At 37.7% G+C, this 20,042-nt stretch overlaps 4 protein-coding genes across 5 annotated transcripts in view; all 4 read left to right on the top strand.

Annotated features, from left to right (window-relative positions):
* LOC134742390 (adenosine receptor A2b) overlaps positions 1 to 20,042 on the top strand; it is a 106,899-nt gene that overhangs the window by 73,511 nt on the left and 13,346 nt on the right. The window lies entirely within an intron of this gene.
* Positions 1,175 to 2,414, top strand: LOC134742032 (uncharacterized). Its single transcript, XM_063674955.1, has one exon. The coding sequence runs from the start codon at positions 1,334 to 1,336 to the stop codon at positions 2,366 to 2,368; it is 1,035 nt and encodes a 344-aa protein (XP_063531025.1). The 5' UTR covers positions 1,175 to 1,333; the 3' UTR covers positions 2,369 to 2,414.
* LOC134742031 (hornerin-like) lies at positions 5,205 to 8,824 on the top strand. Of its 2 annotated transcripts, none has more exons than XM_063674952.1 (2): positions 5,205 to 6,809; positions 7,575 to 7,634. In XM_063674952.1, exon 1 carries the CDS (start codon positions 5,328 to 5,330, stop codon positions 6,795 to 6,797), a length of 1,470 nt encoding a protein of 489 aa, XP_063531022.1. In that variant the 5' UTR covers positions 5,205 to 5,327; the 3' UTR covers positions 6,798 to 6,809; positions 7,575 to 7,634. The 2 variants fall into 2 exon arrangements, with proteins under 2 accessions (XP_063531022.1, XP_063531024.1); XM_063674954.1 differs by having other exon boundaries at positions 5,206 to 5,494; positions 5,612 to 8,824.
* On the top strand, positions 10,347 to 13,211 carry LOC134742393 (uncharacterized). The gene has a single exon (XM_063675517.1). It carries the CDS (start codon positions 10,444 to 10,446, stop codon positions 11,689 to 11,691), a length of 1,248 nt encoding a protein of 415 aa, XP_063531587.1. The 5' UTR covers positions 10,347 to 10,443; the 3' UTR covers positions 11,692 to 13,211.

Raw genomic sequence — 20,042 nt, 5'->3', positions numbered from 1 at the left:
AAGTTAGAAAAATTGTATGCACGTAATCGATTATAAAGAAGTTGTAATCGATTATCTGCATACTAATTTCATATGTCTTTGTGTCAATATTTCATAATGGCAACAAAATGTCCTTGAACAGAAAAGTGCCACTTTGATCCCTCCTAGCAGGGAATAAAAGTTCCCTTTTCGAATAGGTGATGTGAAAAAACTATTATAATGTATTCAAAAGGTACTTAAATACAAAATACAGTACGTAGCAGCCCCCTTTTTTAAATATCCATCGTTAAATTTAAACCGAGGCGCACACGGATGGCTTCCATGCCATCAGACGCAAGAGGGTTAGCGTCTTTGCTGAGACGAGTGAGAGGCAGCAGTAACAGCATCCTGAGGATGGTAGCTGATGGACGCCTCGACTGCCCTATATTAAGGCACTGGGCTAATATTGTAATAGGCAGTACAAAATAATAAAGTAAGTAAGTAAGTAGGTATTTGTTTGTATTTGTTTTTGTTTTTATGGCAAGTAAATGGCTAATACTCTTAATTGTATAGTAAATGTTGTAAATGTTATAATTAGACTAACACTTAGTTTATAGGTTCCCTAGTTATAACAAAATATTATAACAAAATATGGATTTTTTAGTCTGAATTAAATATATTTATTTTTATTTTTTTAAATAATCACAATTATTTAGCAGTGGCGCTAGTGAGCACGACGTTGATGGGCTCTTAAACCGCTGAACCGATTTAGTTGAGTTTTGAGTTTTGGTACAGATATAGTTTGAGTCCCGGGGAAGGACATAGGGTAGTTTTTTATCCCAGAAATCATCCTTTAAGGGGGAGAAAAGGGGAGTGGAAGTTTGTATGGGAAATCGATATACATAAAGCAGATTTAATAAAAAATAAGCTGCCCAAATTACTAACCACGCAGACGAAGTCGCGGGCAAAAACTAGTAAGTTATAAGGAAGTGTGCCAGTGGTTCGAAGTTACATCACATCATTTCCTTTAGCACGTTTGCTGTTATACTGTATTGTACGAAGTTACGGGTCTGAGCTGTCTGATGATACGTGGTCCGCATGCACCAGGGTCCAGGCCGCACGGTGTTTTATTATTGTATTCTTTGTTCGGTTATTAAAAATCGAGTCGGTGACTTTATTAAGTACATCTACCTATCTATATCTATAAGAACAGTCGCCTGTCTATCATAGTCAACAGGTGATTGCTATTACGCGCACGAAACATTTCTGCACGTGACACTTAGTCGATAATCGGGCCCCCTTTACGACCCGGTCTCCAACGCAGAAGCGTCCGGGCCAAAGGAGACGAACCACGTCTCCCTATAAACGGGTTATTATGAAACGTTTAATATTGTTATACTTCGTGTTCGTTTGTATTGCACATGTATATTGTAAAGGAGGCGGACGAGGTGGTGGCGGTCGTGGTGGACGTGGAGGAGGAGGTATATTTGGCAGCATTTGGGGTAAAAGTTCTTCCCGGAATACTTATCCAGCGTCTACCGGATATTCTGGTTATGGTTCCGGAGGTTCGCATGGCTACCCTTCTTCAAACGGCCTCTCCGGACTAATCAAGCAACCCGGTTTCAAATATGGACAAAGATACGGATCGTACAGGTTTCCTGTACCGAGAGTGCCCTCCTATTACACGGTGCCGCAGTACGTGTACGTGAATCAATATAGACAGTCAAATAGCCGATTTAACAATCTCCTGATTGGCTTAACAATGTATAATATGGGCCGCTCACACGTGAGTTACCACCACTACTATCACGACAGCTACTATAGACGCAACAGTTCCTCGGCTTCAAGCAACGCGGATCACGCTGTTACTTCAACTTCAGCAGAAGAGAAGGCAAATGAAGATAAGGATGAGGCGACTTGTCTTATGAGAATTACAGAGGACGAAAAAGAGGAAGTGTTAAAGATTCCTTGTGCTATAGTGACGACATTTGCAGACGGCAATCGTAAATTACCTTATGCAAGTAACACGACGACAACCGTGTGTGTTAATTCATCAGAGGTTAACTTAACTTCATTACAGTCTTTGGAAAATGATAGTAATGTAAACACGTCTGAATCCATTAACACAGATTCGCCAAAAAACAGTATGGTTTGTAAATCTACTATAAAATCGATTGATCCTTTGTCAGTGACAGGTTCACCGTTGGGCGAGAATGTTATGAACTGTACGGTTGAGATCTGGACTCGTCAAGAAGTGATTAGCAATGAAGTCGATTGTGAAGTTCTATTGAAATATGCGAAGATGCCGGTGCCTCAAAATAAGGATGCTATTATTATGCCCCCTAGATCGGAACTAAAAGATATGTTGGAACATCCGCCCTGGTGGTTATCTCTGTTCTTGGTTGTATGATTTGGTTGCATGTATGCGTATACTCGTAATATTATCTTCGTTATTGCTACAGGTGCATAATAATAAAATATATTAAATTGTGTATAGTCTTGTTTTCTTACACGAAATTGTATTCATATACCTATAGGTATAATAATAAGAAATTGACGTTTATTATCAATCATCAATGTCATCATCAAATCTATTATAAAAAAACCGGTCAAGAGCGAGTTCGTTTAACTCGTGCACCGAGAGTTCCGTACAAACTTTCAATTTTCTCATGTATTGGCAAATTGCTTACTTAACTAATTGTGCGACCTGTATGTATGTTGGTTTTTCAAGGATACTTCTTTATGAATTTTATCATGCAAACCGATTTAAAAAAATGTTGTTTTATTCGAAAGAAGATGTTTTTAGTGTGCAAATTAAATTGGAAAATGTTATGACCCACCCACCCACTTGACCTAGTATTTAGACTGAAATTTTGCTCCCTTTTAATATTCCATAGTTAATAATAAAAAATACTTCGATGTCTTTGGGTTAGCGTTGTTCATGACTATTCTAAATTTCAAATCGATAGCTTAAGTAGTTCTCGAGATATTTAGCCATGTGACAGACGGACAGAGTTGCACCATAAGGGTCCCTTTTGTACCTTTATGGTACGGAACCCTAAAAAGAAGTGTTAACTGTTTTATATATTATGTACAATTTTGTTATGCATTTGTGTACACAATCAGATGCTTTTTATAGGTAATAATACTGACAACCGTTGCCCACGCCTAGAGCTTCGGCTTATATAGGTTTGGTTTGTTTGGGGCACGCAAGTAGAATAAATTCGTAATTAGCCCAGTAAAGATACGGTTGAGAAAAACAATAAATTACAATAGCCTGTTTTTTGTAATATAATTCTAATATTTACAGATAATATATGCAGGAATCCTACAAACATTTATCGTACAGGCATTTTTGAAAATTTGTAAAAAGCGAAATAAAAGAAAGTTTATAGGTACAGTCAAGGGCATATATATATATATATATACATTCCCAAAGTTTCAAAAAATATGTGTACGCTCTTACACCTTAGACAATAAAGTGTTCACATAATTTTGAGCCATGTAAAGCTAATAAATTAACAAATACAAGTCTTTTCTCGCGGACTTACTGGGGCCGATATGTACAATAGTATAAAGGTCCTGTAAAAAAAAAAAAAAAAGTCTTTTCTCTTTTAGATTTGCTAGAAACAAATAGTAATAAAGTAGTACTTCGTTTAGATACCTACCTATAAAATAATCCCACAGAAAAAAATAAACATATTTTGTAATATTTGCATACATACTTGTACCGGAAAGCATATAATAATATTTTGTTCGATTCTAGTTCGTATATAATACCTACTAAAAGCATGATATATTCGGTTAACTAAAAACTTCAGCTATTATGAATGATTTCCAATTCGCCATACTCCTGGACCGTAAAATGACTTGATTAAATTTACAGCTAAGGGGCATGGCACACTGCGTCCGATTCGCACGTCGCTCCGAACCGAAGTTTGAGCGAGACAACGCTATGCGCGTATTATAGCGACATCCCGCTCGCCTGTCGGACGACGTGCGACGCAGTCTAGTTATTACAGAGGCTAGTAAATAGAATATGTTTACTAGCCTTTCATAATAATTATATGTACATACTTCAGCTTTAAGCACAAATAAGTGTAATATACGTATAAGTATATACTACAACACAGAAAACTACAACCATATTTCAAATTTTATGTAATTAGGGTTCCGTACCAAAAAGGTACAAAAGGAACCCTTATGCACTGCGACTGTCTGTCCGTCCGTCTGTCTGTCACATAGCTAAATATCTCGAGAACTACTTGAGCTATCGATTTAAAATTTGGAATAGTCATGAAGAACGCCAACCCAAACACATTGGAAGTATAATTTTTTAATATTTTTTTTATTACTTAATTATGGAAAATGTCCAATATAAAGAGGGGGCAAAATTTCAGTCTAGTTGCTAGGTCGAGTGGGATATCATTTGAAAGAGCTCAAACTGAATATTACAAAACTTTTTTTTTTCATAGTGAAAAAAAATATCATTGGAAAAGTAAAAAGCGCTAGTTTGCGCAAACCAACTTTCCGCACGCTAAACAGCTACGTAAAGTAGCACTTTTTGAGCAACTGTATTAAAACAATTGTTTTAAGCGTTAAAAACTGTACGTATATTTAGTAGTTTATGTGACTGCTACATAATGCCTAATTAATTATGTACATTTACATATTGCTTTAAATCTACATCAATATCATATAAGCTTTCAACAAAACAAAGTAATTTTGTAGTTACAATAGTTATTTACGATACAAGTACGAAAAATAGGAAATTCGCAACGAGTGGCGAATTTTAAAACACGACCGAAGGGAGTTAAATACCTATTTATTCGCACGTGTATCGTGTTACAGTACATGTGGCCCTTTGAATTTTCGATGTAGTTACGTAAAGAGCTTATTATAACACCTGGTGCCGTAATGTAGTACCAGATGTACTGTACAAATCTTTACAATATACTTACGCATGCATTTGTGTTCGATCATGTAGGTTTTATTTTGTTAATATGGGAATTCCCATCTACGCATGCAGGCCATGCAGCTCTTACAACAACAAGAAACCCCGCATTTTGGGATCCCAGTGAGTCAGCCATTCCATATAATACTGACAAAACTAAAAGCGCTTTAAATCGGAATGAATTACGATTCAAAATTGAACACGGACAGATAACAAAAAATGATCAGTATAAAGCGAGATGGAATGAAACGCACGGTCCCGTTCCCGGAATAGCTGGCGATGTAGCTAAACGTAAACAAGTCAGTGATTATAACAAACTCGGGCGGGTTGCTGGACGCTCGCGCGCATAATATTTATTTACTTTTAATTGTAACAGTACTTACTTTTTAATTGGGTCAATTTATTAGCGGTCATCATGGCCAACAGAATAATTCTGTTGTGCCTAGTGCTCTCTATATCGTTCGCGTGTTATTTTGAGAGTGTCGCGGGCTCGCCCAGAGGAGGAGGATACAGCAGAGGAGGCGGCAGCAGAGGAGGAGGCTCTTCTAGTTGGGGGAGAGGAGGGTCGTCTTCAAGTTCCGGGTCAAGTTGGTCGTCATCGTACTCCAAACCGAGTTATCCATCGTCTAGCGGCCTCTCCGGTTATGGATCCGGGTCCAAACCCAGCTACCCGTCCTCATCTTCAGGCCTATCGGGAAGTAACAGTTGGTCGTCATGGAACTCCAAACCGAGTTATCCATCGTCTGGTGGACTCTCCGGCTATGGATCTGGGTCCAAACCCAGCTACCCGTCTTCGTCAGGAGGACTGTCTGGATATGGAAGTGGACAAAAGCCGAGCTACCCATCGTCGTCAACGGGCTTGTCAGGCTCAGGATCTGGAAGCTCTTCGTCTTCGGGTTCTAGTTGGTCTTGGTTGGGATCCTCATCAAGCTCTAATAATAATAAATATGGAACTCATTCCTACCCTAGCTCAAACGGAGGGTTATCTGGAGGTTCCCGCACCTCTTACGAAGTCTCTTCCCTTCCGGCTGGAGTAATATACGCGAACTCGCATTACGGAAACAAAGAAACTAACAACAAGTACGGGAATAACTACGCTACACCTCATAATACTGGAACTCATGTTGTGAATAATCACATCACTAATAATTATCATACTCCCAATGTATATCATACTTCTCATCCCTATTACTCATCACCGCAGTATGTGTATGTGACTGAATATAGAAATTCCGGCAGCCGCTACGGAGACATTTTGACGGGTTTAGCGTTGTACAACCTGGGGCGCTCCCACAGCCATTATCACGATGACCATTATTACCATGACGACTATTATAGACGCCGTTACAACTCAGACTCAATCATGAATAGTAATTATTCCCCTCAGAACGCGGCTGTCTGCACTATGAAAATCACGGAAAACGGAAGAGTTGAGACATTGAAAATACCTTGCGAAATCGTCTCGACATTCACTAATGAGGGTGAGCTGGTTAAAATTCCTCAGAGTCAAGTTAATTCTACAACGTGTGTGACGAACTCTACTATGGTGAACAACACTGCACCTGTGAATACGACCTCTGTAAATGCAACCGTGTCATCTAATGTGACAATGATCAACTTTACGACTTGCACATTAACTGTCAACGCGACGGATCCCCTTAAAGTGAAGGGACCTCCTATAAACCCATCGAACATGGAATGCGAAGTGGAGGTCAGAACTAGGGATCTCCTTACTAGTAATAGTGTGGACTGTAACACCTTGCTGCGTTACTCAAAAATGCCTGAGCCCGATAAGTCTGAAAATACGATATTACCGGCAAGACAGAAATTGAAACAGATTCTACATAATCCACCGTGGTGGATGTCACTGTTCATTGCTGTGTAATTTAGGTACTACGTTTACGAGTATGTATTAATCTATAAATTATATATACCTACAGATGTCAATCACAATAAAAAAATCAACAATGATCATCAAACTCTGGTCAACGTGGGAGTCGAATCCACATCCTTGGATTGCCGGTCCAATGCGTTACCAATTGCGCCAGCTGACCATCCGTCAATCAACGCGAATTTAGTCTTTGCCTTTGTGACGTCGTCACTAGCGACATCTGCATATTAAGGTTAAGGTTAACAACCTGTATATACAATTTATAGATTGTAATAAAGTGGTACATCCCACAATAAAAAAGGAAAAAATATATTAACATTTAAGGCCATTCCATCGGTTTGCCACTATCACTGTCACATTTCGCAAAAAAGAACGGTAAAGACCATGCGCGCCAAGTGTCAATTTTGATCGTATTTTGTCGATTTTTATTTATTTTAAAAACGTTGCCTTACAATATAAAAAAATCGAAAGCGGTAAAATTACTATTTAAGTTAAGATTGTTTTTTCTTCTTTTTTTGTTTTTTGTGTCACAAAATAAATAACCGATTACTCGGTTACTGGATTAATTAAAGTCCTAGTTAGAGGTTACTTTGGAAATTAATTGTATCGAGCGATGTGTCATAATTCGTGTATCGGAAGCTTATAAATTAAAGATAATATAATCAAGAACTACATATATTTTATCCACGTCTACGAATATCAATGTCTCTTAGAAAAATATGATCATATAAGGAGATTTTTCGCCTTCTGGCTCAGGGAACCGCCTTAAAGATGTATAATGTTTTGAGTAAAATTTGTACTTGCCATGTGCGTCATTATAATAACCTTATAAACCACGTTGTTTATAAGGTTGTTTATGTTGGTTGCGTAAATAAGCTTAAGATACCAAGAAACTGTTATCTTATCTACGCAATGAGTTGAAAGGTTAACTGATACGTTAAGTTCATAATAAAAACCTTATTTTTTATTAAATTTATTATTTTATAAAAATGCTATTAATTACCTACCTTAACTGAGTGTTAATCTTTTCGAAATGTAACAATTATGTCGAGATACTTGGTTTTATAACCGTTATACTCTCGGGATAGGTACCTAGTACCGTTAAGTGTGCCTACTTTGCTCCAGAATTTGCTTCAAAATTTGAATTTTATTCACTCCTATCATGCTTTAGCACTAAAATGAGGTTATGATATATGACATTTTCATCCAAAAGGTACCACATTGTCGCTTGTCAATAAGGTTGATTTCATATTGAAGCTGTATGGAAATAGCGCCTTATTGACAACCGACAATAAGTACTCTTTTGATTGAAAATGGCACATATCATTTTAATGTATAAAAACCGGCCAAGTACGAGTCGGACTCGCGCACCGAGGCAGGGTTCCGTACTTTTAGTATTTGTTGTTATAGCGGCAGACAGACAGACGGACAGCGGAGTCTTAGTAATAGTCCCGTTTTTACCCTTTGGGTACGGAACCATAAAATCTGGTGGAGCACAATTTTTTTATCCTCTGAGGAGCAAATATTTGCACATTTTACGGTTACAAAAATGTTACAGGATATGTTTTGGGTACTTCATGTTAAACTAATTAAACTAGATTTTTTATTTAAAATTAATTAATATTTTTTTTATATATATTTTTGTCTGTAATAATTACGTGTCTAACTATAAAATGCAAACAGTTCTAAAAAATCATCAACATCCCTATCCCTATTCCTTGGTCCATTGCGTTGCTGTCATTGCTGCATTGCGGTCACAATAAGAAAGTTCCATTCGTAATCTTATGAAGGAGATTGACAGTGACATCGGCCGTGTTGACGCTGCGGCTGTAACGTTGCAACAGTAAAGCTCTTGCAGTCGCCATGCGAATATTACTTTTATAAATACACAATCATTACTAATATTATAAATGCGAATGTGTGTCTGTCTGTTACCTCTTCACGCTTAAACCGCTGAACCGATTTAGTTGAAATTTGGCATAGAGATAGTTCCGAGTCCCGGGAAAGGACATGAGGTAGTTTTTATCCCAGAAGTCATCCTTTAAGGGGGTGAAAAGGGGGGGGGGTGGAAGTTTGTATGGGGAATCGATAAAAAGCAGATTGAAAAAAAAAAATAAGCTACCCAAATTACTAACTCCACGCAGACTAAGTCGCGGGCAAAAGCTAGTACTAAATGTTCTACTCCTTACGATCTTCCACACGCAAAGTGTTATTATACTGCGATATTGATAACATAGTTATAGCAGGCACCTACACGATTTTTCATTTAAAAATAAAAATGACAATTCGACGAGTTTTATTTGTTTTCTTTATGTATAGACCTAAATACTAATGACTCATCACTAATGAATCACCATCGTCCAAACTGTTTATACACATATTATACTCATGGACAAATTTAGAGGTAAGAAAAAAAAGGTTTAATTACTGGATTAGCGTTCCTCTAAATTTGTCCATGACTGTATATAAACCATATTGCAAAGATATAACTTTCTCCAATTTGTTAATTATAAATTGATTTAAAATTTAAATAAAATGATTTGTAGCTGTTGGGGTTATCCCGAACGAGGAATCCCCAGCCATCGGTCCCCATTCATGAAGCCCGCATCATACAAGACAACTGTTGCATCGTGTTATAAATGTGTCTGTGTGTGTAATTGTGTACTTTCGCGAACGGTCGGGACGGCGCAGGTAAACATACCGCTGGGTGTTGCCAATTGTTGAATATCCCTGCAACTAAGGGTGATTTGACGACTTTTTATTCACCGAGGTTACAAGATTTGTAGTAGTTAAATAATGTAATTTATAACAAGAAATAGGTATGAAATAAAACTATTAAAACGGATTATATCGCGTATATTGAATTTTACAGCCTTTACAGCCTTATCACCCGTTGACCACGAACGCTGTAAAGGGTTCGAAACGTCGGGATGTATTATAAATTCAATATACGCGATATAATCCGGTTTCATAGTTTTATTTCATGAGTAACTATCGCGGTAACCGGAGACAATATTAAGAAATAGGTAGGTATTAAAAGTAAAAAAATACGCAAGTGCGAGTCGGACTCGCGCACGATTCCGTACCATTACGCAAAAACGGCATTAGAATCTCGTTTGTTGTATGGGAGCCCCACTTAAATATTTATTTTATTCTGCTTTTAGTATTTGTTGTTAGAGCGCCAACATAAATGCATCTGTGAAAATTTCAACTGTCTAGCTATCACGGTTCATGAGATCCAGCATGGTGACAGACAGACAGACGGTCAGTGGAGTCTTAATAATACGAGCCCGTTTTTACCCTTTGGGTGCGGAACCCTAAAAAGTGTCAGTTTCTAATTATTCATTATAAACTCCAGTATATTGACACTTATTTTTAACTTCTGTCTACAAATTGTTTATGTTTTTGTAAACAAGCCAAGGTTAACGTTTATGTTTAAACTGTTTCGGTAAAACTGGGGTATTTATAATTTGCCGAGTGGCAACACGCAGCACCTCGTCAGCGGGCGCGAGTGTCGCGACCGAGAGAGAGAACGTTTATTTGTGTAGTCAGTCGCTAGTCAGCTACTAACTTCAGTGCGGTGCGCTTGAGGGCAGGCGGATTTGTGGTGCCATTGTGCAATAATAAAACGTATAACGCCATGTTTCGCTACTCGATTGTGTTTCTTTGCGCGATATTAGTGCTAACTAATGTAGAGTTTATACAAGCTGGAAGATTCGGCAGCGGAGGCGGTAGCAGATCGGGTGGATTCTCAGGCGGTGGAAGACATTCCTATCCTAGTTCTGGTGGTCTCTCCGGTGGCGGTGGGAGCCGCCATAGCTATCCATCTTCTGGTGGATTAAGTGGAAACAGCGGTGGTAGTCACAGCTATCCGAGCGGCGGAGGGAGTCACAGTTATCCAAACAGCGGTGGAAGTCACACTTACCCCAATAGCGGAGGACATAAATACCCACCATCAACGGGCAACTCGGGAAGTCACACTTATCCTAACTCTGGTTCAGGCCTATCCGGGTCGAATAACCACGGGTACAATAACAGAGGTGGCTCGAGCGGTGGCACTACAAACATTCATCACCACTACCATTACAATCCTCCTCAGCAAATACACTACGCTTCGCCTCATGGCGGTCCGCCGATGAGCTACCCCGTGTATCGCGGAACTCCCCCTTCCTACGTGTACCAGTACAAAGATTCCGGTAGCAAATACAGTTCTTTGTTGGCTGGACTGGCATTGTTCAACCTTGGAGCCCTCGCTGGCGGCGTTGCCGGCTACGGCATAGGACATCATTCATCCTCAAACAACAATAACTACCAAAGTTACAAAGCACAACCAGGCGAAGTATGCTTATTCGGCATCAAGAAAGATAACGGAGACTTCGAAGAAACCAGGATAGACTGTCAGCTGATAAGTAGCTTTATTTACGCCGAACAGGCTAAACAACAACAGGCACAGAATTCTCAGAACCAAACTACCGTGATAACTACCGTGACGAATACGACCATCGTTAATGCGACCAACCCTCAAGATACGCCTTCTTACGTATTATCGCCAAACGGTACTCTGGTGACGCCCGGAGCGGCACCAGACGCTGGCAACGGGACTATTGGGGCTCCAGCCACCGGTGGAGCTGTGACTTCATCCGTGATCGTCACGACCACCAACACGACGGTCAACGCTGTGGACGTCAAGGGAGCACCGATCCAAGTCACACCCGGAATGCAGTGTTACGTTATGAGGAAAACACCTAATTCTAGAATGAAACATGAAGTGCCATGTGGCCTTCTACAGACTTACGCAGATAAATCAATAAAACGTAATTCAGCTGCTCGAAATGTACCAGCATTTACTATTTTAGCTGTAATATGTGCTGTGTTTGTTGCATATTAATTTTATAGATCTGATATTATTTTGAATTTGTTACTTCTCTATTTGATAAATTTTATACAAGTGCGCAATGCCAAACAAAAAAAAAACTTAAGACTTTGTACTTCAAACAAAATGGATACTCCTAAGACGTACCTAATTAAAGTTTACAATACAATGTAGTCAAACATAAAAATTTATGATTCACGTTTTAGTACTTACTTACTTCATTGCACTTAGTACTATACCTCTCTTTTAACACAATAAAGCACTTAATGATGATGATGATGATGAGGTATATTTGCGCGTGTTGCGCCGACCCGCCAAGTCATATATTCAATTGTTCATTATTTTGTTATAAGGCGACATAGTCTGCAAAGGGTTTTAATTGCTCATCATTTAATTTTCTTTTTTTCTTTAACTGATTTGGTCATAAGTTTTATGTTTGATGGTTTACGATTGGCATCATGTTCGTTCAGTCAACCGTGATTTAAGACTAAGTAATGTGTTGTGTGTATTGTATCATGACTATTCAGATAAATCAAAAAACATTGTGGTGACAGGTACTTAAATCCTTATTTTTCCAATACATTTCCAACTGTGTGGCGTCTATGATCTTATATCTAAAGATAGGTTATACACGCTCCAAAATTGAAGCACTCACCTTGTGACAAATTGTAAAAGTTGCCTTTAGTCGCGCCCAGCGAGAAATGTGCACGTGCTAACGAGCTCCCGCTCACCGAAAGAGAAAGAGACAAGCTTATGTTTAACAACGAGTATGACAAAGATGAATGGAATGCGAAATTTTATAAAAAATAATAGATTTCTTCGTAGGTATAGAAATAAATATATAAGTATTTTCGTGCTCCTTATGTATGAGTATAACCCATCTATAGTTATTTAATATCATTGTGTGGCGTCAGCACATATTGTCAGAGAAGTCTTGTATTACTTTAAAGATCATTTAATGCTCAACCAGTCTACCAACTTTTTTTAATTAACATCAGAAATGTATTTACAGTAGAACTGGGCTTACCGTGGGACAGTCAATCTGTGTAAGAATGTCCTATAATATTTATTTATTTATTTAGTGGATTCAACTACAAAATTAAACTGAATATGATTAATCACCGAGTGGATATTATTACTTGTATTAAAGTAAGTAGAAATAAGACTAATTATTGTGATAATTAATTGCCTCGTCTGGTCTCTAGTATCATGGGAGTCCTAACTAGTGTAATTGTCTTAAAGGCGTACCTTTTATCGATTTTCTCTACACACCTTTGTGTTTTATAACTTTTATGAAGCTTTAGCACGAAATGTTAACCTTTTAATTTGACCGACTTAGCAGTTCTGTTTACTAGTACTTTACATAGGTACTATTGTCACGTCGGCACAAAACTCAATTTATTGTGCGAAAATGTATGCTCTCGCTTGTGTGATCTCATTGAAACATCCGTTCAAATGTAATGAATAATGACATGTGATTACGATGGGACCCAAAAATTTTGTATTTTGTTCAATAAAAGTGCCTTTTACCGTTACCGCTTTGTGGTTTTTGTCAAAAAGGACAATAGTGTTGGCCGATTTTGCGTATAACAGCTATGGTACCTACTCTATTGTTTAACACTTGGTACCTAGATATAAGGGAATTGATGAAATTGGACAAGCGGAAATGATACTACGAATGCTCATTTATTTATTTACTAGAATAAGGTCCATGACTCCGTTTCATAGTAGGTTTAGTTATGTTATCACTTATCAGCGCGCTCGTGGATTAGTAAACAATAAGATAAAAAGTCGGAACGCGCCTTCAAATATGTAGAATTGAGAGTAAGTGGGCAGATATTCCTATTATTACATGTAACAATTTGGGTGAGTGGTCTAATAGTACTGGTTTTGAAAAGAGCCTGTTCTACTTTGCTTCTACTACAAACTTGATGCACCCTTAAAGACCTGATGAATAATCTGAATCCATGAGCAACGCTGTGTCGACAGTTTTAATTATCCATTACGAAAATGATTAACAGAGATACATTTAATTATATTTAATAACAATTCAATTAATTACATAACACAGACGCAAAAAAAGTCAGCATTATGATGTATTTTATAAACAACCATTTTTTCTACTCGCATGAATGCCGGTAGGAAATACAAGAACCTTTTACTACGTGAAAAATTAAACAAACTCATTGTTTTGGGAACTGCCTGTAGTAGGTATAAATAGTACATATACTTTGAATCAAATTTATTTATTATTTATAGCGACGTAGGCACTTATTTTGGGGCTACTAGGTACAGTCGCCATCAGATATATCGGAGCGGCCAAGGCGCTCACAAATATCTGAACTCGCCTCTATTCAGATATTGTAAACACCATGGCCGCTCCGATGTATCTGATGGCGACTGTCCAAACACTCCTCAAGAGATAATTTTGACTAACTTCTTCAATATGCCTTGTAGTTTTAGAAACTTGAATTTTTTTAGCGCGAAGCACATGCTAATTATTATAATGTGTCGACCTAATGAACAACCAGTATTTGCTGTATTTGTTTAACACGTTCACTGCGGGCGGTAGGGGGTCGATAGACCCTGATAGACTCCATGTAAAATATGGTTAATTACGAGTACGGCATTTTTCTGCAGCATTACGTAGGGACTATGACGTACTTTATAATATTACTTTGGGGCAAAGAGGATATAATAGGATAGAGCGGTACTGTCATAGTAAATTTTGTAACCACAGAAAATTCACTGCCATCTATCGGCACACTTTAAAACTAAAAATGAAGATTTATAAAAATACGATAAAATGTATTTAAATATGGATAAATGATTTTTTTATTTGCATTAATTATTTTTATACGATTTTGACCCATGTTCTTGCACTGATATGCGTTAAAATTGTTAAATACCAACCGAAACCATCAACGCCCTCTATACGAGAGTAGGCCAAAGGTAGTGGCGCCATCTGATCGATAATCAAATTTTCGTGATTTTCGAGGCACGTTTTTTCCTTAGACTGTATCCATCTATTACAGAGTTATATCTATCTTTGCTTTGGGGTAATCTGGGAGTAAACCTAACTAGGTATACTATGTAACTAGGTACATCACAGATTAGTCACAACGTAAGACGCAAGTTGAATGTACTGCATTACTGGAAAAACATCGGAATAAAGTCGACTGAATTTTTTTACTGCACAGTTGCACGCACATGCCTACTTACTTAGTAGTTACCACTTACGTGCATGTACTTGGTTGTTGTATACCAGTGACAATGATACCATTTCCGAGCCAGTTGTCATGAATTTACGTCACTAGAAACGGGGAGAAAAATAACATTTATTAATAACCACCGCAGCCGTACATTCTTGTCTTGATTTCATTAAAATCGGTCAACTATAGTTTTCCTTGTCTCAGGAAATTATAATTATTTATCACATTTTCCTCGTACAATCCTTGGAACAGCTAGACTTTAGTCTACGGATATACTGTGTTAAAATAATATTTAAGTAGGTACGACAAAAGTTATTAGGGGAATTATGACAATTACCTAATTATTATTAGGTATTATTTTGTTTAGGATGGTTAGATGATACCACACAACATTTATTTACAATCGCCCGCTGGCTTTATTGAAACCGGGTGGTTGCCTAAGTGATTATACAACTGATTGCTATATCGAATAGTACAATATCGGAATTGGAGTTCCTTCAATTTTCATTACTAATCCACTTGAGTCATGAAAATAATCGGCTATAAGTATATAAATTAAGTTTCAGTATCTTGGGGTGTTGCCGTTGCCCTTTGTGCAATTTGGTGAACTTAAAATAACTTGGGGGTCATCTAGTGTGACGTATTAATTTATTCCGTAAGGAAAGGTCAGCTCCGAATGTTTAAGAGGAAGTCGCGGCGGGGTCAGTGTTTCGGAAGTTATTTTCTTATCACATTCTTCATTTTCTTATCAGACGACGGGGGAGAACTCGTGCACACTGGTCACTACTCCCTTTTGATAGAGTACACGCGGTGGTAGGCGACGGCATGCCGCGGCATACCCCGGCGGCGTCACGCTGGTGGGCGCTCGCGGTATCCCGGGGGATTTTACCTCGCCGGTATGCGCTGCGCGGAGTAAATCCTCCTCAGTGATCTGCGCTGCGCTCCGCCGGTTTGATTCACTAAACTATAGGTATTCATGATTCACGGAACTACCGGATTTCACGCAAACGCTAAATGTATAGTTAATGTATGAGATTACATTACATCGCATACTTCGAAAACGGATAGCGCGCTATCAGTTTTCTCCTAAGCTTTATAAAGGCTAACAGAAAAATAAACAATACTAGTGTGACTAAATATTTGGTCGCAACTGATTTTTTAAATCCGTTTCCATCCGAACATGCTACTTGTGTGACCATGTTATAATTTTACCTACATAGATAAAGATCTCAGTACCTTCAAATACTAACTTTTGGGGACATCCCGTCTGAAATCTCGATCCAAACAGACACTAGAACTAAGTGAACTAAACAGTTTCACGAGAACCAAGGTCAAAGTGGAGAAAACCGGCATATAAAATGTATTGCTGGGAAGACCGTCATAATAGGGCAAGAACTCTAGAAGTACTAGGGCAAGAGCTTGTATACGGTCTGTCATTATAAGGCATCGTAAACTGCGAGCGAAATCGATTGAAATTACGTACTTTGACTTGACTTGACTAAGTAACAACCCTAGTACTTCAATGGATTTCGCTCGCAGTTTACGATGCGGTCATTATACACTTCACATTAACATTAAGAGTCCCCGTCAAGCTCGGCCGAATTTCACCCTCCTATACAAACGGAGTTTCGTTCTCATTTTAAAACTACGTGTTGGATTGTAATGAAACTTTGCACATGCAATGACATGAGGTATATCTAGGTTTGTAATTAGTTTATATAGCTCCAGTTTATTAAACAAACGAAATAGAGCAAAAACAAGTTTATTATGAAAAACTTAAATTCGCTGTATTTTTTTAACTATGGTATCTGAAGCCACATAAACTAATTACAGACATAGATATACGTTATCCTATTGTAAGTACAAAGTTTCAGAGCAAACTAGCTACTCGTTTTAAAATGATAGCGTAACTACGTTTGTATGGAGAACCGAGCTTGCCGGGGACCCTTAATGCATGAGTCACTTTTTAAAACCCAAATTACGAGAAACTCCGAGTGCCGATGTGCTCATGCAACCAATTGCAGTAATAGTTTCCTCAGGATGTCAGGATAACGTTTATTGAAAGATGACTTATCATATTGAGCACTTAGTCACCACCTCATACAGTCGAGAGCAGATGTAATAATCGGGCGAAGTGATGAAATGAAAATAATAGACATGTCTGTCGAAATGTCTGTGACTGTCCCTGTAAACTGTGGTAGTGTGGCATATGGCTTAGCCAAGATGAAGATCATACATCGACAAACGCCAAACAAAACGAAAAAATGTATCACAACTAGGGAATGCAATAACCGCCCAAACTTCTTAACTGGTTTCGGTAAAAAAAAAAACCGATAATCGGTTATAATCGATTACGGTTATTTTCGACAAAAAATGATATTGATAAAATAACAATCACCCGTCAGTCACCCGTTGACCACGTACGCTGTAAAGGCTGTATGGCAGTGGGCTGCTCACGAATTAATGGGCTGCACGATAGTCGTGTCACGTGGCGCTCGCGCAAAATTGTAAATAAGCATGGCTTCGAAACCTAAATCGCGATCTAATCTGTATAAAAGATAATGTTCTGTTTACGGATGTCTGAATAAACGGAAGAACAAGGAAGCAGAAAAAACCTTTTTTTTAAATTCCGGACTATATTGACCGACATATTTTCAAAGGAATAAGTACTTCTAGGGATCCCTTATAGGGATAAGTCCGCCTTTGTACATTGTATATTTTTTTGGTGTTTTATTGTGTTTGTAATCTGTCTTATGTACAATAAAGTGTTTACATACATACATACATACTTCTGTGGCATACCTACTTCCGTGAGAATCAGACATACTATCTCCGGCTACAAATTTTATGTTTACAGAATCAACGTTTGTAATTCCTACATATTTATCTTAAAAATAATAAATCAGTAGGTTACAAAAACTTGTCAAGTGACAACCCCGTGCCGACACTCGGAGCTCGGTCATAAAACTGCGTCGCGCAAAGAAGATTCACGGTTCGTGCGCGGTTATAAGTTTCAATTTTGCTTGCAGGCGGCGAGTGTAGGTATAATTTTATACCTAAATCTGGCTTTTGTGAAGGAGTGAATTTTCTGTACGGTAGTACTATTAGTTATTCTGTGGTAAAGGGTTCGAAACGTTGGGATGTATTACAAATTCAATATACGCGATATAAAGGATGACTCACGTTAGACCGGGACAAAATATACATATTATCATAATATCAAATTTAATAAAAATACTTAAATGACATGAGGTAGGTCTAGGTCTCTATCCGTTTTTCATAGATTAATTTCAATTTAAATCAACTAATTTAAAAAATACGAAAATATAGGGACAGTATTATTAGGGAATGTGAGTGTCCTCGTTTTTTAATACAACACAAAATACAGTAAAAGTTAAAATATGACCTTGTTCGTGATACAATATTCAATTTTTTTAATTTTTTTATACTACGTCGGTGGCAAACAAGCATACGGCCCGCCTGATGGTAAGCGGTCTCCGTAGCCTATGTACGCCTGCAACTCCACAGGAGTTCCATGCGTGCATGGAGTTAATCAAAATATTTCATAAATAAGGGAAGTAAATTTGGTATATTTTCGTTATTTAAGTACACGAATGACGAAAATTATAGTCTCAGGCGTCACAGCCAAAAAAGGCAGAATTTTGTAGTCATTAGAATATAATTCATAGAATTTAAGTCATAAATAAATAACCGAAATAACCTTAACCGGTTATTCGAGTTTCCAATAATCGGTTATGAAATTTTGTCAGAATAATCGGTTATAACCGATTTGCATTCCCTAATCACAGCTGCTATGAAAATTCATGCGACTATTTCCATGCATTATTTGATCACCGAAACTTGAAAAACATGATCTTGATTTGATTTTTAAGTACTTTTTTTTTAAATTACTTGCGCTTTATCTTGCTCGTACAAGTTCGAAAGCGCTCCAGGCCTTATTTGGACGCAAGTCTAGACCACCGATGGTTTAGCATTGTTGTCGCTAAACTAGTACTCGCACTTGAACCACAGTGGGTATAATAATTAGCTCGTGGCCAGTGGCCACTACAATTTATATCGCGAATCGGTTCGCGTGTCACTGTTCGAACATGCACAGTAATTTGCACGATAGTACCGCCAGTAAACGACCATTGTGCACAACGGTAATGTACAAATAATGGTACGAATGGTATTGTTTATCCTGTTGATTTGAATAACCTTATACAGGCTCTTTGTGATCGAACTTCATTCATGGAATCACTTGTTGTGACGACTTGGATTTCCTTCAAGGAATTATAGGTACTCGACTTGTTGATTCTTATTTTTACACACTTAAATACATACCTTACTTCTCAATACCCACATCCCACATCGTGAGCTGTTTTACAACATGATTGACTGCTAACAAATCTGAAACCACTGCTTCCTAATAATGAAAAAAGATTATAAATTACTCGTTAAATTTACTTAAGTAACTATTTCCCATACTTGTATTACAAATAAATATAATCAATTTTTTTCTACAAATGTAGCAAAAGTAGCAAATAAAGCTGTTGCGTGCTACTTACTCCTCGAGCAAGTCAAGTTACAAGACTTTCTGTCAACTGGCTTTGGTAACGTCCCCATGGGTTTGATTTTATTCAGCCTTTTTACGTTTCACGGCTTGAAACGTTGACCCTTGTCATAGAAATGTAGTTACTATTTATAGCCGGCCAACGACCATAAAGGAATCTATTAAACGACTAAAATGTTTTATGTAGATTGAATCTTGATAGGAACGTAGTACGTAGTACTATTGATTCGGTCAAATTATGTTTTTTGAAATACAAATTATATCCAAATTGAAACTAATACTGTATGATACCTCTGGGTATGGTGCTTTATGCACACTAGCGTCCCCTCCCCTCCCCTGACGCATGAAATATGTCCCGGTTGACAGTTGATTTTTTGGGAAAAGTATACATTTTAGGAATAAAGTGTCAATGAAAGAAATAATCCTTATTGAATTCCTAACAAAAAGGTTTACATTACATTTTTTTTTATTTATTTATTTAAGAAACAAACAGTCTTCTATAGTTATACATAACACTGGAAATTTTCTTAAAGCTAGACTTACAGTTTCCTTAATTAAAATATTTTAACATCATGTTTAAT

The sequence above is a fragment of the Cydia strobilella genome, chromosome 6 (assembly GCF_947568885.1).
Source record: "Cydia strobilella chromosome 6, ilCydStro3.1, whole genome shotgun sequence".
NCBI lineage: Eukaryota > Metazoa > Arthropoda > Insecta > Lepidoptera > Tortricidae > Cydia > Cydia strobilella.
Note: the sequence above shows the minus strand (reverse complement) of the source record. Positions and strands in the feature narration are given on the sequence as shown.

Excerpts from the sequence above, each read along its gene's own strand:
- LOC134742032 (XM_063674955.1), top strand. The coding sequence starts at position 1,334 with ATGAAACGTTTAATATTGTTATACTTCGTGTTCGTTTGTATTGCACAT.
- LOC134742031 (XM_063674952.1), top strand. The coding sequence starts at position 5,328 with ATGGCCAACAGAATAATTCTGTTGTGCCTAGTGCTCTCTATATCGTTC.
- LOC134742393 (XM_063675517.1), top strand. The coding sequence starts at position 10,444 with ATGTTTCGCTACTCGATTGTGTTTCTTTGCGCGATATTAGTGCTAACT.